The sequence below is a fragment of the Bufo bufo genome, chromosome 6, assembly GCF_905171765.1.
Source record: "Bufo bufo chromosome 6, aBufBuf1.1, whole genome shotgun sequence".
Taxonomy (NCBI): domain Eukaryota; kingdom Metazoa; phylum Chordata; class Amphibia; order Anura; family Bufonidae; genus Bufo; species Bufo bufo.
Window position 1 is genome coordinate 32013872 of NC_053394.1, and position 27302 is coordinate 32041173.

A 27302-nucleotide genomic window follows, 5' to 3' on the forward strand; every position below is an offset into this window, starting at 1 on the left:
CCCCCTGCGGTCATCTAAGATTCCCTATAGGTGGCTTTTCCTCTTTGGCCTCCTTATCTCCTCCTGTACCCGTCATTTCACAATCCGCAACCCAGAGGACTTGAACCAATTGTTGGAAGCCCTAAACATATCCCCGTTAGAGGTTCCTTCTTGGCTACCTGTGCCTCAAGACAGCGACACCTCTCCACCCAAGATGACGCCCACCTGGACCGTCGTAAGGAAGCAGAGGCACGCGAGGGGCAATAGATCTGCTCGCCTGGACACCAATGACTGAACACTTTTCGGAACTGTTACTATTCATGGGGTATTACTCTACCTAACCCTAGTATTACAGTAGGAGTTTGGGCCGTCTTTTTCTAGGCGGTCTCAACTCTAGTGTTTGATCGTAGCCTTTCACCACTTCTCCTCCATGTTATGTTCTGCAGCCGGCAGAAGAGTCAATTCCTACATCTCATTTCACGCCATAGGCTTATCAACAGCAGCTTGGGCAGATCAGGCTACACATATGTTTATATCTACCTCTCCCCAACCTGCTCCCTTTGTAGCCCTTTTTTACGTTGCTTATCACCCAGAGCTCTACATTTACGTTTTAATTGTTTTTGTTCTAATGTTTCACTGCTGGTTCATAGAGTACAGGGCCAGCTCACGTTTACAGCCTCAATGCCTCAGAAGATGGCCCCCTTGAGGCTTAAGTTAGCCTCCTTTGATGTTAAAGGGTGTAACAACCCGGTCAAAAGGAGCCGTATCTTCCAGGTATTGCGGAGGGAACATTCAGATGTGATTATGTTGCAGGAAACGCATTTCAGACCAGGGCGAACCGCAATAATGTCGAGGTCAGGTTTCTCTGAGTGGCATCACGCTTGCTACGATTGCCCGTCTAGGGGAGTCAGCATAGGTTTCCATAGGAATGTGCCTTTTTACGGCCGTATCCAGGATTGCAGACCCCGAAGGGAGATACATTTTCTTGAAGGGTAAATTAGGGAATGGGGAGGTCACTTTGTGCAACCTGTACGCTCCTAACACAGGCACGGCCAAATGACTGAAAAAGGTACTTCTAGACATTGCCTCGTTCACTTCTGGCCTACTTATAATAGGGGAGGACTTTAACCTAATCTTAAATCCATTGCTTGATTCCTCCTCTGGGAAATCGGCGGTCTCATATAGAGAGTTGAAAGGAGTTCATACTGGGCTTAGAGACCCATGCCTGAGCGATGTCTGGAGGTCAAAAAACGCTGACAAAAAAGACTATTCCTTCTACTCCAATCTCCATAGGTCTTATCAGCGTCTGGATTATTTCCTCATTCACGATCGCCATCTATCCCAAATACTCAGTGCAGATATACACAGCATCACGGTATCAGACCATGCCCGGTCTTTATGTCCATGTATGTACCCGAGATCACAGACAGAGAGTGGACTTGGCGTCTGAACCCCACCTTATTAGATACCCCCTTAAGCAAGACAATTCAAAACTACTTCGAAATAAACAACCCTTCAGGGGCCTCACCCTCCTCCATTTGGGAAGAACACAAAATGGTTATCCGAGGGGAGATGATCTCTCTAGGATCTCACTTGAAGAAAAAACGTTTGTCACAAATCACCTCTCTCCTCTCACAAATCGCATTGATAGAGAGTTCCCACAAAAGGTCACTGGCTGTGAGGGATCACAACACGCTGCGGAACGAGCTCAAATCCATCCTGAACATTAAAGCTGTCAACGCCTTCATTAGGCTAAGACACAAGCACTACGCCCATGGTGATGAAGGCAACAAAATCATGTCAACGCTCATTAAAAAGAGAAGCAGAACAGCTACATATTAAACAGATGAAGTCACATAATGGCTCGACTAGCACCTCAACCCCTGACATAGCCAAGATCTTCACCGCATACTACCAGTTCCTCTACAATATACGCCCCGATGAACCCCCCGACAACCAGACTTGTAAACATACAAAAGTTCCTCTCCACCCTTAAACTGCCCGCATTAGACCCTAATGACTGTATGTTGCTGGTTACCCCCTGTAACACTAGAGGAAGTGAAGAAAGTCCTCACCACAATCCCCAAAGGTAAAAGCCCCGGGCCTGATGGGTTACCAATCTCCTACTACAAAAAATTCCTCCCGGTATTGGGACCGCAGTTGGTGACCTATTTCAATACACTACTCTCTGGTTCTTCTCCTGCACATCAAGCATTAGAAGCCCATATTGTGGTCCTTCCCAAGCCAGATAAAGATCCCGAATGCCCTTCGAGTTACAGACCCATCTGTCTCCTAAATGCCGACGTTAAACTATGGGCAAAAATCCTAGCTAGCAGGATTGCTCCCCTGCTCTCAAAACGAATATCCCCTGGGTTTCCACTCCGGGTTTGACGGGGGGTAGAGAAGGCAGAGACAGCGCCTTCAGAGTACAGCAGGCCATTGTACATGCCCTAGCAATGGGCACCCGGCTCTCCCTGCTCAGCACAGATGCAGAGAAAGCTTTTGATCGGGTGGATTGGAGGTTTATGGAAGCCACTCTTGTCAAGTTTGGTTTTCCTCACAAATTTATCAAGGCAATCATGTCCCTGTACTCCTCTCCGCACGCTAGAATTAAGGTGAATGGTGTGCTCTCTCCCTCTTTCTCCATCTCGAATGGCACATGCCAGGGTTGCCCACTCTCTCCCTCACTCTTCATCATCTGCTTAGAGTCACTTCTACAGGCCATCATCACACAGGATGACATGATTAAGGGCCTGGTTGTGGGTACAGAGACTCATAAGATCGCTGCAGTCGCAGATGATATGCTGCTGTTCCTATCAGACCCCGAAGCAGCTTTCCCAGCTATTCTTAAACTATTTGTAGAGTTTGGGCACATGTCCAATTTCAAGATAAACCTAACTAAATGCAATGCCTTGAGTATTAATATATCCACACATACGGTTTAAAAACTGGCTGTGGAATTCCCATTTCAATGAACTGATTCCCACATAAAATTACCTGGGGGTGAACATCCCGAAAGACCCTAACCTGTCTTTTCAACTAAATTAACCTTCTCTCCTGTCAAATATCAAGCAACAACTTAAAGACCTAAATATTCCCTATATGTCTTGGATAGGCAGGAAGAACCTTCTTAAAAAATGTATTATGCCTAAAATTACTCTACTTACTACAGACTTTACCCATTTCCCTTCCAGATTCGTTCCTTCTAGCCGTCCGCAGAACCTTTTTCTCCTTCATCTGGAAAAAAGCCAGACCACGGGTGGCCTACTCCACCCTGGTGCTGCCCAAGCACAAGAGTGGCTTCGGGCTTCCAGACATTAAAGCGTATTACATGTCCATCCAAATGAGACTTCATTCAGAACTCGTAAACCCCTTAAATAACAAATTGGGTTGTCAGATTGCCCGAGCCACAATTCCACCCCCTCGTCCTTGCACGCCTTTTGACCGTGCCAGCCCTGTCCACACAAAGTCGCATGCTCCCTCCAGCATACAAGGGGGTCCTTAACATTTGGGCAAAACTGTCCTCCCTCTTTAATCTCCCCCAAAGCCCCTCACCATTTATGCCGCTGAGACTTCTTCCCTTTTACTTGAACGAGGACTACATAGACAATCTAGGAATGTGGTCCTCCCTGGGCGATGCTACTGTTGGGGATGTGCTGAAAGGAAATTTAGTCCCCTTCCTTGCTAGACCTTCAGGCATCGCATCTCGCGGTAAACTGGTCCTTCCTCCATTATTCCCACTTTAAGGAAATGTGCCAGCAATACTTCAATATTGCGCATAATGAATATATCCCTTCCTGGTATGATACCATTATAGCAGCTCCAAACCCTAGGAAAAGGTTCAACACTTTCTGATAAAGAGGTTTCCTTGGTTCTTGGAAACTCTCATGGCTTCTCGAAATGCGTTAGATCCAAGAGAACGCATATAAACCGATCACTAAATGGTACCGTACCCCTGACATAATTCACAAGATACATCCTTTGGCATCCCCACTCTACTGGAGATGCCGCGAGGAAAGGGGCACAGCCTACCATATCTGGTGGTCCTGTAAAAATATTACGCCTTTCTGGGACTCGGTATCAGCAGCTATTCAACAAATTTGCACAATATCTGCCCCCATAACTCCTTCGCTGGTGCTGCTAAACCTCCCAGACCTTCACACACACGACCGGATGTATTTTGAGGTTCCCAAACCAGAGATCTGCAAAATCCAGACGCTGGCTGTGTGCACACTGCTTTTTTTTTTTTTTTTTTTTGCAGGCCCAGTAGTAGAAAATGTATATTCTTGTTCGCAAAATGGACAAGAATAGGACATATTCTATAATTTGTAGGACGAATACATGGAGGAGGGCAGCACATGGATGACATTTTTTGTGCTCCCATAGAAATGAATAGGACTGTGTTTGAACTTTAAAAAAAAAATGCGGATTGGACATGGACCAAAAATACGGTCGTGTGCAAGAGGCCTTAAATGAGTATTTAAGGTCAGGAGATCAGAGATAAGGCTTCACATCAGCCGTCAGATGATGGGACTCAGGAATGACTGTCTGCAAATAGACTGATTTTTAACCGCATGTATCACCAAAACGGCTGAAATTTTTTAATAAAAACCTACAGAAAAAATGATTTTTAGCCCAAAATAAGTAAAATACAATCATAAAAAATTGCTCAGAAGGTTTCCACAGGCTTTCGGTCCTGTGTGGACAGAAGAAGGGGGGGTTTGCAGCACACTGAATGCCTTACAATAAGGGCTCATGCACACGACTGTAGTCCGCAAAAAAAAAAATAATTAGACTTACCGGTAATTCCGTTTCCTTGAATCCACCATGACGGGCACAAGTGAGAGATGACCCTTGACTTCTGTAGAGGCAGGAATATACAGAGGGAGTTTAAATTGCCCGCACCCCTCCTCACCCTCCAAATAACCAAGGTAGGTGAGCAATCTATGTGGGCCCCCATTTGAGTATTACTTCATACCCAACTAGATATAAGAATTCAGTATAAAACGTATCTAAATAATATTATTTATATCGTTTTTTTGGGGGGTGGGGGATATATCTGGCCCGTAGTTTCAGGTGCTGCACATCTCGTATCTTCACAGCATAGACGATTGCCTTCAGATGATACGAGATGTGCAGCACCTGAAACTACGGATACTGGAAGTCTGTGCTAGCATTTCTCCTGCGGTGTTGCTATCAGTGTGTGAAGAGTGGGAGAAGAGGGTTGCATTGACAATCCAACACAATGGGCAGCACATTGAACACATTTTGTAAGTGGTCAGAAACTTGTAAATAACTCATGAAAGAATAAAGTTACGTTAAAACCAAGCACACCGTTGTTTTTCTTGTGAAATTCCCAATAAGTTTAATGTGTCACATGACCCTCTTCCTATTAAAAAAACAAAAGTTAGATTCAAAATGGCCGACTTAAAAATGGCCGCCATGGTCACCACCCATCTTGAAAAGTTTCCCCCCTCACATATACTAATGTGCCACAAACAGGAAGTTAATATCACCAACCATTCCCATTTTATTAAGGTGTATCCATATAAATGGCCCACCCTGTATTTTGACTGCAGGTGGAATGCTGATTATCCTGTCCAGGGACGAATGTTTCCTGTTCCAGTTTTTCAACATCCATGATTGCATGGTTCTGGTGTGGGCCTGAATTTATGCACGAGGTTAGGATACCTAGCAGACTCATCGCCTTTCAAATGGAGCATCGGTGAGTGTTCTGAAATCTTTGAGGGATCTTATCATATCCTGCGGTAGATAAGTCCTCAGGGATACAGAATCTAACACTACGCCCAGAAATCCTATTCTTGTGGACGGGGTGAGTGTAGATTTTTTTTAGATTTATCAACCAGCCCAGATCTGAGAGGGTGTCTATAAAATCCTTTATTACCTTGGAGGTCTCTTTTTTTGAGCTTTCAATGATTAGAAAGTCATCTAAATAGGGGACGATATTTGCTCCCTTTCTGCGTAGAAACGCCACCATTTCCACCACCAACTTGGTGAAGGCCCTTGGGGCCGAATGGAAGCGCCACCTACTGAAAGTGGTGGAGGGAACCTCTGGGATATCTTACCACCAAACCTTAAGTACTTCTGAGAAGCCTGATGGATTGGTATATGATAGTAGGCGTCTTTTAAATCTATAGACGCCAAAAAGGCGCCCTCTGGAATCAGGGGAATGGTAGAGGCCCAGACTCCATTTTGAACCTCCTGTACACGATTAATTTGTTTAAGGGTTTTAGATTTATTATTGTGCAGTAAGAATTGTTTTTTTTTTAAATAAGAAGAGTCTCGAGTAAAACCCCTGCCCTTCTTCAGCATATGGTACCCTTATTATGACCCCTGATCTGATCCTGAACCCCCAGCCAGATCTTTTTTTGAACCCCCTTGTTGTGGGTCATAATGGTGAATTTCTTTGGAGGGGTTGAAGAAAATTCTATTTTGTAACCCTGTGCTAAAATGTTTAAGGCCCAGGGATTTGACGTGACGCAAGTCCATCGCTCTAGAAAATTCTTCAACCTTCCTCCTGCTCTGGCGTCATTGTTTCCTTGTTTGTTCTGAGGATTGAGGATAAACCCCCTACCTTTACTGTAGCTCCACCGACCTGTCTTACCCGTCCCTCTATAGGGTCCAGACTGGGAAGAAAACGGTCGAAAGGGTCTCTTTTTAGTATCTTTCTCCTTCTTTTTGTCGGCAGCTTTTTCCAGTATTTTATCTAATACTGGCCCAAATACAAAGACGATTGCACATAACTTGGCCTTGGAGGCCTTGTCCCCTGACCAAGCTTTCATCCATAAGGCTCTTCTGGCAGCATTGGATAAAGCTGCATCCTTGGCGGAAAAACGTAAGGACTCAGCTGATGCATCAGCCAGGTAAGCTGTTGCGGATTTTAAAAGTGGGATAGAGTTTATAATATTTTTCCTGGGAGTCTTATTTTTTAGATGCTCCTCCAGTTCTGATAACCAGAAATACATAGTTCTGGCCACAGATGTGGCTGCAAAATTCGTCTTCTTGACGCCAAACATCGACGCTTCCCAAGCTTTCCTTAGAAGGGAGTCTGCTTTGCTTTCCATCGGATGACTTAACTGCGAAGAATCTTCAAATGGTAAAGCCGTCTTCTTGACTACTTTCGCCACCTGAATGTTGATTTTGGGGATTTCATCAAATATCTTACATTCGGCTGGATCAAACCATAACCTACTCCTAAATTCCTTTGATACACCTAGCCTTTTTTCTGGTTCGATCCATTCATCCAGGATCATATCCTTAATATTTTCATTAATGGGGAATACTTTAGATTTTTTTTTGCACGTAAACGCCCCCAAACATCTCATCCTGTACTGTACGTGGCCTAGGGATATCCTCAATACCCATGGTAGATCTCATGGCTTTGAGTAATTCTTCCATTTGATCTGAGGAGAAGAAATATTTCTTATCATCTTCCATAATCTCTCCTTCCGAAATAAGGTCCTCCTCAAAAATCAGTCGAGAGGTGGAGGCATCCTTATCAATGTCCTCTGGCTCAGAGGAGGATTGAACGGATAGTCTAGGTTTCTTAGGCCCCTTTCACACGGGCGAGATTTCCGCGCGGGTGCAATGCGTGAGTTGAACGCATTGCACCCGCACTGAATACGGACCCATTCATTTCTATGGGGCTGTGCACACGAGCGGTAATTTTCACGCATCACTTGTGCGTTGCGTGAAAATCGCAGCATGCTCTATATTGTGCGTTTTTCACGCAACGCAGGCCCCATAGAAGTGAATGGGGCTGCGTGAAAATCGCAAGCATCCGCAAGCAAGTGCGGATGCGGTGCGATTTTCACGCACGGTTGCTAGGAGACGATCGGGATGGAGACCCGATCATTATTATTTTCCCTTATAACATGGTTATAAGGGAAAATAATAGCATTCTTAATACAGAATGCTTAGTACAATAGGGCTGGAGGGGTTAAAAAACGAAATAAATAATTTAACTCACCTTAATCCACTTGTTCGCGCAGCCGGCATCTCTTCTGTCTTCTTCTTTGATTCCCAGGAGGAAAAGGACCTGTGGTGACGTCACTGCGCTCATCACATGGTCCATCACATGATCCATCACCATCACATACAGTCCTATGGTAAAATCCCACTCACCTCCAAAATAGTCAACCCCTTGTAAAACATCAGTCCCATTTAAAACAGTCCCATGTAACCCCCCCTTCATCCATCTCCAACATACAGTAGCAGGGATCTCAAGTCTCCCGGACGTTCAGGGAATCTCCCGCAATTAGATAGCGGCTCCCTGACACCCCATGTGAGACAATATATCCCGGAAAGGTTTACTGATAGCAGAGCAGAGAGATAAGAGAAGTGACAGGACAGAGTTTAGATTACAGGCTGAATTAACCCTTTAGGGTCAAATTGGCTTCTCAAGGAGATATATATGTTAAAGGCATCCCTCCTTCTGTCTCATTCAGTAGCTATAGAACTATTGAGAGAGATGTATTTTTTTTAATACATTTACACATTTAACCCTCCATTTTATTTACATTATTTACCCCAGTGTTAAATTCACCTCCCCTGGATGCTTGTTTTTTTCCTACAGTGGGGTAGATAATTACACACAGGGTTTTAAAGAATAAACTTCCTGACTCAGACCAAGAGCCGACTCAGCAAGTAAATGGAAGCATCCGCGCATGCGCATTGCGCAACCTAAGCTTCGGTTCACTTGCTTCTTGTCAACTCAGCGAATGAACCGAAGATTCGATTCATGAATCGGTTCATGTGAAAGATCCGAACTTCCCATCTCTAGTTTACTCGCAGTAAACCGTTCCGGCGACCTGTAGCAGTGTCCCCTTCTCGGCGCGTGCGCACAGTGCAAGAAAAAGCCGATGCCAGCAGTCCGCAACGGAGCATCAGGCTGAGCCTGTGCGCATGCGCGGGATCTCAAAGCGGAAGGAGGGGGAGGGAGGGAGAGGCGGCACTGAGGAGTAGATGGCGGCGCTGGGCACGAACGGCGATGCGTGCGGCCGGGCACCATGCATCCACAGACCTCCCCTGCTTGGGCACCTTAATTCAGTGATTGACAGGTTAGTAAAACCAGTTTTTCCGCAGAATAAAGCCACAAATAGCTTTTATAAGGCCACCTTAGAAATCAGAATGCTGCCCTGGACATGAGCAGATGTTTAGCTCACAGGGCTTATAGGTGGGGACAGAATCCCTTTAATCATATACAGAAATATGATAATTTGGGGCAGGGTAATGAGCCCCGTCTTCCACACCATAGAGCAAAGTGTGCAGATACTGCATATGTCTGGAAAATGTAATAAAAAGTTTGTGAAAGAAAAAAAAAGAAAACCTCCCTGAAATGAGTTTTTGCAGGTTGGGATGTCTGCAGTAGTTCCATGTAAAAATACATCAATTCCCATTGCATCATGCCCCTCTAACAAACTGTCCATGTAAAAACATCAATCCCCTTCAACAGTCCCATGTAAAAACATCTGTCCCCCTCCAACAGCCCCATGTAAAAACATCAGTCCCTTCTAACAGCCCCATGTAAAACATCAGTCCCTTCTAACAGCCCCATGTAAAACATCAATCCCTTCGAAAAACAGTCCCCTGTAAAACATCAATATCCTCATCAAGTCACTTCACGTGACTTCTCCCTCCTCACTTTGGGATTCAGACTTCCACTGTCACATGACCCTGTGACGTCAGAAGGTCCATACGACGCATGGAGTTTAGCCACTACCCTCCCTTTCTTCTTCTGGTAGGCCCCGCGCCCCGCCCCTTCCCGTGACATCATACCTGCCAGGAGCAGCTCCATTCTGGACGCGAACATACCGGGCTTCCACTGCGCATGCTTAGTAGGTATGGCTGCGGCTGATGTAGGCTGAGTGGAGTGACATCCGGTCAGTGCAGGTGTCTGGGAGCCGGGATGAAGGGTGCGAGGTGGAGGAGCAGCTGTAAGAAGACTCACCCAGTGATACTGGCGGGCAGGTGAGTGGTAGTCACCCTGGGGGCAGGTTACTGTGTATAGAGCTGCCCTCTAAGAGCACGATGTGGTCTGACAGGTCCCTGACCTATGGGTATCACTGGGGCAGCTCTGCAGATGGGGCATTGGTCATAGAGAAGCTGTAACTGTGCGGATTGTGTCAGTAGATACTGCGCCCTCAGCCAGTCACCCACTTAACCCTTTGGCTACCGGAGGTTTTTGCATTTTCATTTTTCTTCCCTATTTTCCATGAGCCATAACTTTTTTTTTTATTTTTCCGGTCACATAGCTGGACGAGGGCTTATTTTTTTGTACTTTCCAGTGCCACCATTAATTATGGCATAAAATGTTGTGGGAAGTGGTAAAAAAAACTCAAAATGGGATGGAATTGGGAAAAACCCCGCAATCCCTCCACCGTTTTACGGGTTTTGTTCACGGGTCAGTGCGATTACAACGATGCCCCATATGTATAGGTTCTTTATGTCTAAAATAAATGTAAACTTTGAGAATTTTTTATTTTTTACATTACCATATTCTGACCCCCATAACTTTTTTTTTTTTATACTTCTGTCTACTTGTTTAGGGGCAAATTTTTTGCGGAACAATCTGTACTTTTAATTGATACCATTTTGGAGTGTGGGTGACTTTTTGATCACATTTTTATTAAATTTTTTTTGGGTTAAGAGAAGCAATGAAAAAATGGCAGATCGGCCATTTTGACCCTTTTTCCGTTACGCCATTCGCCATATTGGATTATTTTTTTTTTGTATTTTAATAGTATGGGCATTTTCAGTCGTGGTGATACCTATGATGTTTATATTTATTGTTATTTAGGTCTTTTTTAATTATATGGAAAGGGGTGTGATTTAAACATTTATATATTTATTTTTAGGGATTATTATTTGCCTCATATATGAGCTTATTACATTATTTTATTTTGGTTTATCAGGAATTCATTAACTTATTTTGCTCACTTTTGCTCATTTCTTTTCCTGGCCTGCCATCTGGTGGTCAAAATAAGAATTGCCGTTTGGATACTGTTCGCTTAGGCTACTTTCACACTTGCGTTGTTCTTTTCCGGCATAGAGTTTCGTCACAGGGGCTCTATACCGGAAAAGAACTGATCAGGTATGTCCCCATGCATTCTGAATGGAGAGTAATCCGTTCAGTTTGCATCAGTATGTCTTCAGTTCAGTCGTTTTGACTGATCAGGCAAAAGAGAAAACCGTAGCATGCTACGGTTTTATCTCCGGCTAAAAAAACTGAAGACTTGCCTGAATGCCGGATCAGGCATTTTTTTCCCATAGGAATGTATTAGTGCCGGATCCGGCATTCAGAATACCGGAATGCCGGATCCGTCCTTCCGGTATGCGCATGCGCAGACTGAAAAAAAAGGTGAAAAAATAAATGCCGGATCCGTTTTTGCCGGATGACACCGGAAAGACGGATCCGGCATTTCAATGCATTTTTTCGACTGATCAGGCATTTTTAAGACTGATCAGGATCCTGATCAGTCTTACTAATGCCATCAGTTAGCATACATTTTGCCTGATCCGGCAGGCAGTTCCGGCGACGGAACTGCTTGCCGGATCTCTCTGCCGCAAGTGTGAAAGTAGCCTTACTCAGTAAGGCTTACAGTATTCAGCGCAACTACCTGTGCCCGGATTGGACACAAGGGGCTCAGGTAGGAAGCCCGGAAACGCGAGCTTCCGGGTTTTTGCGCATTTAGGTGCCCGTGATCTCGCTTGATCACAGCATCTAAAGCATTTAATTACCGCGATCGGCATTATTGCCGGTCACAGTAATTAGCCGCAGGTCTCACTGTAGCATCACGGCGATCAATGATTGCAGCCATCTAGAGGGAAAATGAAATGAAGGCAGTGTTCACATCCACCCCAGGGGCGCCCTGACATAGTGCAGCGTCTGTTAGGCGCCATTGTTGTCATGTGACGGATCCGGCGCTGATGTAAAGCCTTAGCTGGGGTGCGGTTGGTTGTCAGATGTGTCACGGATTTTGGCAGGGCATCTGCGCCAGCACCCTGTCATTAGAGGTAATGATTGGCTACTGCAAAATGTAGGGCAAAAATGTCATCCTCCTTCTCACCTAAGGGGTGGAGACGGAGACTTGGCAACAGAGCTTGCATTTTTGCCTAGGTTAATAGGTCACTATTGTCCATACATTCAATAAAGGGGTCTTTATTAGAGCCCTTTTACCTCTGGCTGAGGATCGGGCCGGTCAGGGCTAACCAACATTCCTGATCCATGGCTTGTGTAGCGGCGCTGCTGCACGTAGCTTAGTGTAAACCAGGGATGGGGGATAAATGATCGTCATAACGATTGTTCATCCCCCTTTGCATTTGACTGTGTGAAAAGCACTTGTGTATCGTTATCTGGCCCTCATGTTTTGCCTGCCATTGGTTCATTTCATAGCGCCCAAATCTATCCAGATACAAGAAGACTCCGCCTTTTTTACGCCAAACTGCTCATTTACATACAACGCAAGCGGTGAATAAAGCCTGCTAAATAGGACATCAAGGGAACCGTACAAGAACGCCATCGGGAACAGGAGGAGCTGACTCTTAGGCCCCATTCACACGAGCGAGTTTTCCGCGTGGGTGCAATGTGTGATGCAAACGCACTGATGGACCCATTCATTTCAATGCGTCGTTTTTCACGCATCACTTGTGCGTTGCGTGAAAATCGCAACATGTTCTATATTCTGCCATAGAAGTGAATGCGCTTTTTCACGGATGGTTGCTAACAGCTTTTGTTTGTATACATACGTTTTTTTTTATCACGCGCGTGATAAACGCATCAAAACGCATTGCACCCGCGCAATAAAAACTGAACACTCCCGTCTGCAAGGGGCCTTGGGGTTCATGCACACCACCTTGCGTGTTTTGCAGTCCGCAAAACACTGATGACGGCTGTGTGCGTTGCTTAATTTGCGGAACGGAATGGGCTGCCCATTATAGAAATGCCTATTCTTGTCCACAAAACGGACAAGAATAGGAAATGTTCTATTTTTTTAATTTTTTTTGGCGGGGAACGCCGCAACGGATGCGGAATCAAACAACTTTCGTGTGCATGAAGCCTTGGGGTACGGCCACATGGAGTGGCTGTGACATGGTCGGGTTGCGGCCATGCTGCGGTCAATCAGCCGTAGCTATCTTTCATTTAACTAATGAAGACCGTACCGTATAGTCGGTCTTCATTAGGTAAGTGAAAGGCAGCTGCGGCTAATTGGCCGTGCGGTTCTTGGCCTCAACCTGACCATGTCACAGCCACTGCGTGTGGATGTACCCTTAAAGGGGTTATCCAAGACTAAAAAATGCTCCCCCATAGGCTCCGGGCCCCTCACAGTGAATATACTTACCTGGCTCCCCTCTCCGCTCCTGGTCCCACCACAGCCGCTGCTGCTTCTCCCCGTGCACGCATGAAAACATCCGGTGTCAGGGGGAGCAGACGTTGGTGGGGACGATCCTCCCTAGTGCCACCCGCGATGCTAGGGAGGCTCGTCCCCTTCACCGCCTGCCATTTTCATCCGTGTATGGGGAGCAGCAGTGGCCGTGCTGGGACCAGGAGCAGCGCAGGGAGCCAGGTAAGTAGAATCCGTGTAAGGGGCCCAGCATATGGGGGACATTTTATTTAGTCTCAGATAACCCCTTTAATATAGCCCGGTCAGTTTGGGGGAGGGGTAATATTCTGGTGACCGGTTTACTTTAAAGGGGGTTTTCCAGTATCTGATCAGTGGGGGTTCAACACCCGGCACCACCAGAGTTTGTCACTTTCATCAGTTACATGGCCTGAGGCGCAGCTCGGCACCATTCAAGTCAATGGAGTTGAGCTGCAATACCAAGCACAGCCACTATACAATGGATGGCGCTGTGCTTGGTAAGCTTTCAGGAGGTCCAAGCACTTCTGCCTCTTCAAACAGCTGATCCTGGTTGTCAGACCCCCCACCCATCAAATACCGATGACCTCTTCTGAAGATGGCGCGTCTGTATCTTACTCCAGGAAAACCTCATTAATATTACCATTTAGTCAGACTGCAAATATCGCAAAAAATACGGCATTTTCCCATAGGTAAAAATTGATGTGATGGTAATGCTGTGTTTCACCCCTCTTCGTATGTTTTGCCGCCCCCCCCCCCCCCCCCCGCAGGTAATGAACAGTGGGAATGAGAAACATCCGGCGCCTTTTCTTGCGGTGCCTTCGCCTGGGACACAGAAGGACTTTCACGTATGTGAGCGCGCTGAGCGACTACCTGCGCTACAGCCGCCTCTGCCTGGTGTCTCTGACCCACAACACCTTCACTAACAGCGATGTTGTCATCGAGTCCCTGTTCGAGCCCGTCTACTGGTTGGTGGATCACTTGACCAGATGGTTCGGCGTCGTGAGTATTTCGATATTCTTTATTTAATTTTTTTTATCGTTAATAAATATTGGCTCTGTAGTCGGCAATCCTGGCAATATTTATTTATTTATTTTCAGGTGTTTGTGGCTCTGGTGATCTTACTGACCAGCTCCATTGTGTTGATCGTCTACCTCTGTGTCCTTCCTCTTATCTTCCAAACGTATTCCACTGCCTGGATCTGCTGGCATCTTGCCTATGGCCACTGGAATCTCATCCTGATTGTCTTTCACTATTACAAGGCAATCACCACGTCCCCTGGATATCCACCGCAGGTACGTGGAACTGGCGACAGGATTTGCAAAATTTAATTATATTTTTTTTTATTTTTTATATTTGTTGTAAGTTTACATGAGAAAAGCCTTAAAGGGGATCTCTGGGAATTAGGAAAATGGAAATACTTACCCTAAATATCAAAAATCCAAAGTGCCCTAGACAATAACCAAAACGATGAAGTGTTTTTATCATGTGACATGTACTGGCTATATATCCTTGTTCTAACCTGTTCACCGTGACGCGCCTCCCTGGAGGAGCAGCTGCAAAGTGAAAGTAAAAATGCAAGCATGCTCAGGGGAGCAGTCACATGACCCCCCCCCCCCCCCCCCCCCCGCCCACCTGTGTTCCTATAGAGACAAGAGCCCCTCAGTCATCAGTAAATAACTGCAGACGTAGCAATAGAAAGTGTGCCCCAGTCCCAGCAGTAAAAAGAGGTTATTTCCCGCCCCGCACAGGAATATGGTGCTAATCTATCATACATATGTTACTGGGGGGTGTACCGTGTTCATAAATTTGCTGTGGGGCTCAGTCATTTCTAGTTGTGCCACTGGATATAATCCATGAATAGAGGGGGAGATTTATCATTTCCCTTGTTCCTGAAAAGCGGCAGTAAAAAGTTTAAAACTATCTGTTTGCAACTTTTTAACTTTTTTTTTTAAAAAATAAAAAAAATGGGGCGTGACAATGGCAGGGAGGGGGGCGCGACCAGTCACCAAAACAAATTTTATGTTAATTTTTGCCAGTTTTCTGACTAATGAAGCCCGAAATCTATGGCAGCTCTGAGCAGTCATAGATTTCTGTTTAGGTGCACGGAGGGCTCGAGGAGAAGAGGGGGGGGGGGGGGGCAGACCATTTTTGCATGAATAAATTTGTAGAAATTGTTCTGCTCACATAGCGGGGAGCCTCCTGTCTATCATCACACGACTGCATTCCGTTTGGTTTGGTTGCGTCCCCATCGCGGATAGAATCTGCTGTGAGGGCAGGACAGGAGGGGGGGGGGCGTGGTGAGGGCAGGACAGGGGGGGGGGGGGCGTGGTGAGGACAGGAGGGGGGGGGCGTGGTGAGGGCAGGAGGGGGGGGGGCGTGGTGAGGGCAGGAGGGGGGGGGGCGTGGTGAGGGCAGGACAGGAGGGGGCGTGGTGAGGACAGGAGGGGGGGGGGCGTGGTGAGGGCAGGAGGGGGGGGGGGCGTGGTGAGGGCAGGAGGGGGGGGGGGCGTGGTGAGGGCAGGACAGGAGGGGGGGGGCGTGGTGAGGGCAGGGCAGGAGGGGGGGGGGGGGGTGAGGGCAGGAGGGGGGGGGGGCGTGGTGAGGGCAGGACAGGAGGGGGGGGCGTGGTGAGGGCAGGACAGGAGGGGGCGTGGTGAGAGCAGGACAGGAGGGGGGGGGGGCGTGGTGAGGGCAGGACAGGAGGGGGGGGGCGCGGGGTGAGGGCAGGACAGGAGGGGGGGGGCGCGTGGTGAGGGCAGGACAGGAGGGGGGGGGCGCGTGGTGAGGGCAGGACAGGAGGGGGGGGGCGCGTGGTGAGGGCAGGACAGGAGGGGGGGGCGCGTGGTGAGGGCAGGACAGGAGGGGGGGGCGTGGTGAGGGCAGGAGGGGCGTGGCCTCCAATAGCCAGGAAACCAGACAGATCTGCTTAAGAAGATATATTAGTAAGTGTAATATCTCCCTACTTTCTTTACAGTTTTAGGGTCCATTCACACGTCCGGATCCGTTCCGCAACGTTGTGGAACGAATCCGGACCCATTCATTCTCTGTGGGGCTGGAAGAGATGTGGCCAGCACACAGTGTGCTGTCCGCATTTCCGGAGCGCGGCCCTGATCTTCCGGCTCCCGAAAAAACTAGAACATGTTCTATTCTTAGAAAAAATGTGGGGGATTGAGTCAGCACAACCTGTATGCAGGTGCACATCACTATGGCTAAATACCTATACAAACGCAAAATACAAATGTGATAGCACTCTGCATCCAGCATTCTGCCCTGCCTCCATGCTGGATGAGGCATTGGTGTACATTTTGGCCAAAGCGTAATAAGCCACTCACCACGTCAAGGTAGCCTCTATTGAGTGGTCCCTAACACTAGTTCCTACCTGTTTATGGGCCATGACAGCCACACAAAGTCCAGGGAATGCAGGTACAGCATGCACGCCAAGTACACTCTGCTTTTAACCCCGTCCGGTGCCATTACAGCTTTCATCGGATCCAGGGATGCAAGTACCAACATGCACGCTGGGCCCACCATATACTTCTCCTGGAGCCAAATGGCTACTGGTAGGTGCTATATAAGCAGACTCAGTTTTAGGCTACATTCACACGTCCGTATTTTTCTACATCCCGATTTTCGGTCCGTTTTTTGCGGATCCGTTGTTCCTGAAAATGTTTCCGTATGTCATCCGTTTTTTGCGGATCCGCAAAAAACGGAAACATGTGAAAACTCAAATCCGACAGTATATTCTAACACAGAGGCGTTCCCATGGTGATGGGGACGCTTCTAGTTAGAATATACTGAGAACGGTGTCCATGACTGCCCCCTGCTGCCTGGCAGCACCCGATCTCTTACAGGGGGCTGTGATCCGCACAATTATTGTGCGAATCATAGCCCCCTGTGAGAGATCAGGTGCTGCCAGGCAGGAGGGGGCAGACCCCCTCCCTCCCCTGTATTAAATGTGCCTAGTGCGGCCTCACCTCTCTTCCCCCCCCCCCCCCCCCCATCATCGGTGGCAGTGCGGATTCCCAGTATTAATAAATGTGCCCAGTGCGGTCTCACCTCTCCCCCCCCCCCCCCCCCCCCCATCATTAGTGACAGCGGAGAGTACCGATCGGAGTCCCAGTTTAAATCGCTGGGGCTCCGATCGGTTACCATGGCAGCAAAGACGCTATTGCAGTGATGTCTGCGATGTCTGACCGTCCGGGAGCTCCTCCTACTTGTAAGTGAAAGGTCTGTGCGGCGCATTGCTTTTAGCACAGACCTGTCACTTACAAGTAGGAGGAGCTCCCGGCCGGACACACATCGCAGCTCGCAGTCGCAGGTAAGTATAATGCTTGTATTTATTGCTAAGTAACCATGGCAGCCAAGACTGAAATAGCGTCTTTGCTGCCATGGTAACCGATCGGAGCCCCAGCGATTTAAACTGGGACTCCGATCGGTACTCTCCGCTGCCACCAATGATGGGGGGGGGGAGGGGGAGGGGGGGGGGGAGAGGTGAGGCCGCACTGGGCACATTTATTAATACTGGGAATCCGCACTGCCACCGATGATAGGTGGGGGGGGGAGAGAGGTGAGGCCGGGCCGCACTGGGCACATTTATTAATACTGGGAATCCGCACTGCCACCGATGATTGGGGGGGGGGGGGAGGTGGGACCACACTCAGCACACTTATTATTACTGGGAATCCGCACTGGCCACCAATGATGGGGGGGGGGGGGGGGGGGGGGGTGGGGGGGGGGGGGGAGAGGTGAGACCGCACTGGGCACATTTAATACTGGGGACGGAGGGGGGTCTGCACCCGATCTCTTATAGGGGGCTATGATATGCACAATTAACCCCTCAGGCGCAGCACCTGAGGGGTTAATTGTGCAGATCACAGCCCCCTGTAAGAGATCGGGTGCTGCCAGGCAGCAGGGGGCAGTCATGTACACCGTTCTCAGTATATTCTAACTAGAAGCGTCCCCATCACCATGGGAACGCCTCTGTGTTAGAATATACTGTCGGATCTGAGTTTTTCACGAAGGGAAAAATCAGATCTGTAGAAAACTTACTGGGAATCCGCACTGCCGCACTGGCCACCAATGAATATAGAGGGAGGGGGGCACATTTAATACTGGGGAGGAAGCCTAATTTCCAGGAACGGAATCCGCATAAAACGGATGACATACGTAATGACATACGAATGTCTTCCGTTTTTTGCGGATCCATTGACTTTGTATTGGTCCAGGATCCGATTTTTCAGGACAAGAATAGGACATGTTTTATATTTAAACGGACATGCGGAACGGAACAACGGAAACGGACAGCACACATTGTGCTGTCCGATTTTTTCCAGGACCCATTGAAAATGAATGGGTCCAGATCTGGTCCTGATCTGTTCCTGAAAAAACGGAACAGATCAGGAAAGAAAAAACGGACGTGTGAATGGACCCTTATACTGACTTTAAAACCAGCCTCCAGGACAGATTGACTGGTCAGGTGTGCATGACTGCATGGAGATCGCCACGCCTCCAATATATACTGCAAAGAAAAAATGTGGGGAATTGGGTCAGCACAACCTGTATGTGGTGCACATCACTATGGAGAAATACATATACAAACGGAAAATACAAATGTGATAGTACTCTACATCCAGCACTCTACATCCAGCACTCTGCCCTCCATGCTGGATGAGACATTGGTGTACATTTTGGCCAAAGCGTAATAAGCCACTCACCACGTCAAGGTCGCTGGTTGCAGAGTGCTATCACATTTGTATTTTGCGTTTGTATATGTATTTCGCCATAGCGATGTGCACCACATACAGGTTGTGCTGACTCAATCCCCCACATTTTTTCTTTGTAGCATATATTGGAGGCGTGGCGATCTCCATGCAGTCATGCACACCTGACCAGTCAATCTGTCCTGGAGGCTGGTTTTAAAGTCAGTATAAAACTGAGTCTGCTTATATAGCACCTACCAGTAGCCATTTGGCTCCAGGAGAAGTAAATGGTGGGCTCAGCGTGCATGTTGGTACTTGCATCCCTGGATCCGATGAAAGCTGTAATGGCACCGGACGGGGTTAAAAGCAGAGTGTGCTTGGCGTGCACGCTGACCTGCATTCCCTGGACTTTGTGTGGCTGTCATGGCCCATGAACAGGTGGGAACTAGTGTTAGGGACCACTCAAATAGAGGCGACCTTGACGTGGTGAGTGGCTTATTACGCTTTGGCCAAAATGTACACCAATGTCTCATCCAGCATGGAGGCAGGGCAGAGTGCTGGATGCAGAGTACTATCACATTTGTTTTTTGCATGTTCTATTCTTGTCCGCAATTGCAGACCAGAATAGGCCGTTCTATGGGGGTGCTGACCGGGTGTATTGCGGATCTGCAATACACTACGGACGTGTGAATGGACCCTTAATAAGAGTGGCCGTCCCCTTTAAATATGACTATTATAAATATATTCTCAAAAACCTTTCATTCGTTATAATGGCTCGTTTTGTCTGGGGAGCAATCAGGGGAAACAAAATGGCCGCCTCCCATTATTTCACACAAAACCTGTCCTAATCGCACAGGAGGAATAGTTACTTCACAACACTGAGGTAAAGAGCTGCCTCATCCTCCTAATCCTCCTCCTCTGCTCGTCGGGGATTATGATCCTGAATACAGGTGATAAGATCTTCAGCTTAGTTCAGAGGAGACATGAAGTCCAGAGAGGAGGATGAGGCAGCTGTGAAGTAACTTGCCCTCCTGTGTGATTAGGACAGGTTTTGTGTGTACTAATAGGACGGCGGCCATTTTATTTCTCCTAATGATTGCTCCCCAGACAAAACAAGCCATTCTAAGTAATGAAAGGTATTTGTGAATATATTTATTATAAAATAATATTCAAGTATTTTCATTTTTTTTTTAATTCCCGGAGAACCCCTTTAACCTCAGGATAGGTTGTCCACTGAATATCAGGGACCTGAAGGAACATTGCAGCCTGAAACTTATCTCCATCTCCAGTAATGCAGAAATTTGATTTGTAAATAATCTCGTTAGTTTGAGATTTATATTAGTAGTTTAATCTTTTCCGCATGTGATGATGATGATTATTAGGTGCAGAAGAACATCCCGTCAGTGGCAGTATGCCGGAAGTGCATCGCACCAAAACCTGCTCGGACCCATCACTGTAGCATCTGTAAAAGGTAGGATGCTGGTCTTCTTATCTGTGTATTTTACAGTGACAGCGCCCCGATCCTTTCGTCTCGGGGCGCAGAATGGAGGCCCCGGCTATTAGCCATAGTAGCGTCAATGTGTGGGCTCTAACGTGGCTAAAGGGCCATGTAAAAGGCCCCTCACTTTATTCACAGTACACGTCCTTATAGAACAGAAAAGACCTACAGGAAAGGGGAGCTTATAGAAGTTGATTACATTGTAATGATTGGTTTTCTAATAAGATGGGAGTGTAAACCATAACTTCCCCCAACTAGCCAGATGTTCACCCAACCCCCTTATACTAGACCGGGCATCCTCAAACTGCGGCCCTCCAGCTGTTGTAAAACTACAACTCCCACAATGCCCTGCTGTAGGCTGATACCTGTAGGCTGTTCGGGCATGCTGGGAGTTGTAGTTTTGCAACAGCTGGAGGGCCGCAGTTTGAGGATGCCTGTACTAGAGTAAGAACAGAATTGTGAGTACAATACATATATAGGGCCACTAGATGGCAGTATCCCTCACACAGCTTCTGCCATGAGAAAGGGGTCCTATGAAATCCCATCTTACTCTACAAAGTGAAGAAAGGAAGGTGGTGGGAGGTTTAAAGGGGTTGTCCCTCCAGTAAATATTATATTGCTCAACTCATACAATATAAGGCATGTGTGACAGTTACATGAATTAATCCAGTTATATTTAAAGAGGACCTTTCACCAAAAAACATGTATAGAAACAGTTACATTACCTAACAGTGCGGCCCCCAGTGATGTATTTCCGATTTTATTATTTTTTTCGTCCGCTGTGGTCTCCGGTAGTTCTGGCGCCTCATATGCTATTCGGCGAGTAGGCGGTGACTAGAATTTGTACAGGGCGCGGTTTTCTTCTCCCTGGCTAAGAGCGCATCCAATCAGAGCGCCGCGCTCTTAGCCAGGGAGAAGGAGCTCAAGTTCTCGCGAGAACTTGAGCTTTTACACATCCCGAGGCGTGCGCCATCTTGGAGTCCCCGGCGGAGAGGATCGCAGCAGCATCCTGTCAGTAAGTTGGATGCTGCTGCTGCCTATGCCGCCGCTGCGATCCTCTCCGCCAAGATGGGGCACGCCTCGGGTTGTGTAAAAGCTCAAGTTCTCGCGAGAACTTGAGCTCCTTCTCCCTGGCTAAGAGCGCGGCGCTCTGATTGGATGCGCTCTTAGCCAGGGAGAAGAAAACTGCGCCCTGTACAAATTCTAGTCACCGCCTACTCTAACCGAATCGCCTCATTAGCATATGAGGCGCCAGAACTACCGGAGACCACAGGGGACGAAAGAGGAAGGGGGGGGGGGGGGGCCTTTGAAAAAATAATAATCATAAATACATCACTGGGGGCCGCACTGTTAGGTAATGTAACTGTTTCTATACATGTTTTTTGGTGAAAGGTCATCTTTAATTAGATAGTATAGCGCCACCTGGTGTTTACAGGATATAGCAATGTGCTGCATAGTGATCCTCTGTTCCCTGCAGGGCAGCCAATAGAATTAGCTCTGTCCTGCTCGTCAGTTAGTGCCGCAATTTACAGCAAAGCTGAGAGGACTGTTCTGAGGACTGGCTTGTGAGCAGTTAACTACTATATTTCTCACTGCTCCAGACTCCTTGATACAATTATTTATATTTGCGGCTGCCAGAGGGGAAAGGAGACTGGCTTGCGGCTGCCAGAGGGGAAAGGAGACTGGCTTGCGGCTGCCAGAGGGGAAAGGAGACTGGCTTGCGGCTGCCAATAAATAAAGTCCGCCCACTATTGATTCGCCACCGCACAAGGACGTTTACTGTGTACTCTCCATGTGTGACTGATCAGTACTCTGCGCTCATCCACATCAGTCGCACTCTGTACATTCTTACCCCTAATCCTCTGCATCTTAAGAGGATCTAATTAAAGTTGTCTCATTCTGGCCCCCACCACTTTCATGCAGTAACCGCAGTTATCTTGTTTCTTTAGTCCAGTCATTTTATAAAAAGGTCTTGTCCATAATGTGAAATTATTAATCGTCTTTTCTTCACAGGTGCATTTTGAAAATGGATCACCATTGTCGTATCCTTTTGTAGATATTCCTGGTAATTGAGGGTTGCATTGCAGTGGATGAAATCGGTGGTGACAATCTGCAGTGTTCCCGGAGCCTGTAGGGTGCGGTGTGGATTTAAGAAAATTCCATGCAGCATGTTTTATATGACCATTTAAATTGTTGCAGAAATTCGGTACAGAATCCACAACTGAATTCCAGTGACTCGTTCCCGATGTGTGAATCCACCTGGTTTCTGCTGTTGACGGAACGTAAAAATTGTTCTCACCATCCCCTAACTGAGGCTACGTTCACACAGTCGTATGAATGAGTCCGCATCTGTTCCGCAAACTGATGCGGACCCATTCATGTTAATGGGGCTGCAAAAGATGTGGGCAGCGCACGGTGTACTGTCTGCATCCGTATTTCTGTTCCGCGACCCCGCAAAAAAAAAAAAAATAGAGAGAAAATGTCCTATTGTCCGCGGACAAGAATAGGCATTTTCTATGATAGTGGCGGCATGTACGGTCCGCAAATTGGCACATGGGCTGGTATCCTTGTTTTGCGGATCTGCAAAGCACCATGGTCGTGTGAATGTAGCCTTAGCCTGCATTATGTCCTGGGCAGCTGTTGTTAAAGGGGTTGTCCCATCACTTTAAAAAAATAAATAAAAAATTGCCGCCCAACAGATTTACTAATCTTTACGCTCATAGCTTTTCTGGTGCACAGAAATCCTATTATGCATCATACTGCAGGTGTTGTCCGGTTTCCTATATTGATGGCCTGTCCTCAGGGTTTCATACAATAGTTTCTTCTATCGTGTTTGCCATATTATTCTTTAACATTGTTCCCATTGAAGCGTGGCTTAATAACTGTGTGGGCCACTACAACCATCGCTACTTCTTCTCCTTCTGCCTCTTCATGACCTTGGGTTGTATCTACTGTAGCATCAGCAGCCGCGTCATGTTCCAGGAAGCCTATGCAACTATACAGGTGAGATCAGTCACTAGGCTTCTGCCGCTGAGTTTTTTCACACGGCGGGGAGGGGGAGGGGCAAAACCAGTATAATCAAAAATGCCTATCTGGATGGGAATGGGCTGTAATGCGTACCTGAATTTAGTGCTGTTGAGAGCTTGTACTTCTTGGTGACTCCTCTGATTAGTTGTGGAGGTCATTAGACTTGCGTTATAACATCTTCTAGATCTTTGAGGGCAGAACGGGAGACGCTGAGCTCAGGGATAGTTTTCCTTGAGTATGCAGTATATTGTTTCAAATTGGAGAACTACACCTCCAACCAGTTTTGTTATTGCTCTAATGCACCTACAAAAAAAAATAGCTTTGCAAGTATTTTTGATTAAGAAAAACTGTATCCATTTTGTGCTTGCAGCTGCTATTTTCATATTAAAAATCTTTGTAAATATTGTCAGGACTAACAGAGAGCCTGTCAGTCCTGCTACCTCCTCCTCCATCTCACCCAGTCATAGGGAGAGCCTGTGAGTCCTGCTACCTCCTCCTCCTCCATCACCGCCCAGTCATAGGGAGAGCCTGTGAGACCTGCTACCTCCTCCTCTATCCCCGCCCAGTCATGGGGAGAGCCTGTGAGACCTGCTACCTCCTCCTCCTCCATCCCTGCCCAGTCATAGGGAGAGCCTGTGAGACCTGCTACCTCCTCCTCCATCTCCGCCCACTCATAGGGAAAGCCTGTGAGTCCTGCTACCTCCTCCTCCATCTCACCCAGTCATAGGGAGAGCCTGTGAGTCCTGCTACCTCCTCCTCCTCCATCACCGCCCAGTCATAGGGAGAGCCTGTGAGACCTGCTACCTCCTCCTCCTCCTCCTTCTCCTCCTCTATCCCCGCCCAGTCATGGGGAGAGCCTGTGAGACCTGCTACCTCCTCCTCCTCCATCCCTGCCCAGTCATAGGGAGAGCCTGTGAGACCTGCTACCTCCTCCATCTCCGCCCACTCATAGGGAGAGCCTGTGAGACCTGCTACCTCCTCCTCCTCCTCAATCACCGCCCACTCATAGGGAGAGCCTGTGAGACCTGCTACCTCCTCCTCCTCCTCCTCCTCTATCCCCGCCCAGTCATAGGGAGAGCCTGTGAGGCCTGCTACCTCCTCCTCCTCCTCCTCCTCCTCTATCCCCGCCCAGTCATAGGGAGAGCCTGTGAGACCTGCTACCTCCTCCTCCTCCTCCTCCTCCTCTATCCCCGCCCAGTCATAGGGAGAGCCTGTGAGACCTGCTACCTCCTCCTCCTCCTCCTCCATCACCGCCCACTCATAGGGAGAGCCTGTGAGTCCTGCTACCTCCTCCTCCACCCCCACCCACTCATAGGAGAGCCTGTGAGTCCTGCTACCGTCCTCCTCCACCCCCGCCCACTCATAGGGAGAGCCTGTGAGTCCTGCTACCTCCTCCCTCCACCCCCGCCCACTCATAGGGAGAGCCTGTGAGTCCTGCTACCTCCTCCTCCACCCCCGCCCACTCATAGAGAGCCTGTGAGTCCTGCTACCGTCCTCCTCCACCCCCGCCCACTCATAGGGAGAGCCTGTGAGTCCTGCTACCTCCTCCTCCACCCCCGCCCATTCATAGCCTGTGAGTCCTGCTACCTCCTCCTCCATCACCGCCCACTCATAGGGAGAGCCTGTGAGTCCTGCTACCTCCTCCTCCACCCCCACCCACTCATAGGGAGAGCCTGTGAGTCCTGCTACCTCCTCCTCCACCCCCGCCCACTCATAGGGAGAGCCTGTGAGTCCTGCTACCTCCTCCTCCACCCCCGCCCACTCATAGGGAGAGCCTGTGAGTCCTGCTACCTCCTCCTCCACCCCCGCCCACTCATAGGGAGAGCCTGTGAGTCCTGCTACCTCCTCCTCCACCCCCGCCCACTCATAGGGAGAGCCTGTGAGTCCTGCTACCTCCTCCTCCACCCCCGCCCACTCATAGGGAGAGCCTGTGAGTCCTGCTACCTCCTCCTCCACCCCCGCCCACTCATAGGGAGAGCCTGTGAGTCCTGCTACCTCCTCCTCCACCCCCGCCCACTCATAGGGAGAGCCTGTGAGTCCTGCTACCTCCTCCTCCACCCCCGCCCACTCATAGGGAGAGCCTGTGAGTCCTGCTACCTCCTCCTCCACCCCCGCCCACTCATAGGGAGAGCCTGTGAGTCCTGCTACCTCCTCCTCCACCCCCGCCCACTCATAGGGAGAGCCTGTGAGTCCTGCTACCTCCTCCTCCACCCCCGCCCACTCATAGGGAGAGCCTGTGAGTCCTGCTACCTCCTCCTCCACCCCCGCCCACTCATAGGGAGAGCCTGTGAGTCCTGCTACCTCCTCCTCCACCCCCGCCCACTCATAGGGAGAGCCTGTGAGTCCTGCTACCTCCTCCTCCACCCCCGCCCACTCATAGGGAGAGCCTGTGAGTCCTGCTACCTCCTCCTCCACCCCCGCCCACTCATAGGGAGAGCCTGTGAGTCCTGCTACCTCCTCCTCCACCCCCGCCCACTCATAGGGAGAGCCTGTGAGTCCTGCTACCTCCTCCTCCACCCCCGCCCACTCATAGGGAGAGCCTGTGAGTCCTGCTACCTCCTCCTCCACCCCGAGTCCTGCTACCTCCTCCTCCACCCCCACCCATTCATAGGGAGAGCCTGATAGACCTGCTACCTGCTCCTCCATTTCCACCCACTCATAGGGAGAGCCTGTGAGTCCTGCTACCTCCTCCTCCACCCCCGCCCAGTCATAGGGAGAGCCTGTGAGTCCTGCTACCTCCTCCTCCACCCCCGCTCACTCAGGGTGCCCGTGAGTCCTGCTTTCCCTACCTTCTCATAGAGAGAGCCTGCGAGTTTATTTCTCACTGTCCACTCATAAATAGCCTGTGAGTCCAATCATTGTGGGCGGGGGACTCGGGACCTCTACTATTCCTCTTCATTACATATGTGTTATACTCTCCTGTCACAGTTCTTAAGTACTTTGTCCTTCCCCATGTTTTTGTTGACCTCCATTGTGGTGAAGTCTGCAGAGCATTGCACTGTTCCACTAGAAGGTAATTGTGGTCATATCTCCCTCTTATTAGAAAATGAAGCACCATGAGGCGCAGAGGCTCCAGCTTGCAGGCAATGAGGTGGGCTATCTGGCTACCTATGTGTGTGACACTAACGCAGCCCCCCCGTCCTGCTCACAATGCATGCGTCTGCTCTTCTCTGCTTCTAATACAGGAATGCTACTTGTGGGAACCTCCTTATCATTGTGTTGTCCGTCTCTTGTTGTTCTGGTGTGGACGCCAAGTTGTGACCAACCAGTGTTCAAGGTCATCGTCTTGGCTGTCAGACTTTATTATAGGAGTCGTTAGGCATACAGTCCGTGGAATATAAGTTGCAGGGCTACAATGACTCTAACACTTGAAAGGGTTTTTGAGACCCCCTAAAATTGATGTGAAGCCAAGGAGCGTTGTCTCACCTGTACGATCCCCCTTGCCTCTTCTGGGGCTGGTCCTGCTCTGCAGTGTAGATGTTCCTCACTACCCTACCTGATCGCTAAGGCCAGTGATTGGCAGCAGTGATCTGAGGTAGTTGGGGACATAATCGCTGCATTGCCAAAAGTGATGCTGGAAAGATGGTGGAACAGACAGGTGAGTAAAGCTTCCTATTAAATCCGGCTTAGATGTCCAATAAGCTGTTGCCAGATGTCTCTAATGTTCTTGCCCCCAAGTCGCTCAGTGGCCCTATCACAGAGAAAACAGCATTTTAA

At 48.6% G+C, this 27302-nt stretch overlaps 1 protein-coding gene across 2 annotated transcripts in view; it reads left to right on the forward strand.

Moving 5' to 3' along the window:
• The first annotated feature begins 9772 nt into the window (after window positions 1-9772).
• The window catches only part of ZDHHC16 (zinc finger DHHC-type palmitoyltransferase 16), a 28422-nt gene continuing 10892 nt past the window's right edge, over window positions 9773-27302 (forward strand). Inside the window, exons 1-7 of one of the 2 annotated variants that reach the window (XM_040435959.1) lie at window positions 9773-9969; window positions 14129-14360; window positions 14459-14653; window positions 20443-20531; window positions 22572-22600; window positions 23428-23561; window positions 26629-26676. In XM_040435959.1, the coding sequence (XP_040291893.1) occupies window positions 14145-14360; window positions 14459-14653; window positions 20443-20531; window positions 22572-22600; window positions 23428-23561; window positions 26629-26676 (711 nt within the window). In that variant the 5' untranslated portion in view covers window positions 9773-9969; window positions 14129-14144. The remainder of the gene's footprint in view (window positions 9970-14128; window positions 14361-14458; window positions 14654-20442; window positions 20532-22571; window positions 22601-23427; window positions 23562-26628; window positions 26677-27302) is intronic. The other variant, XM_040435960.1, reaches the window with a different exon arrangement.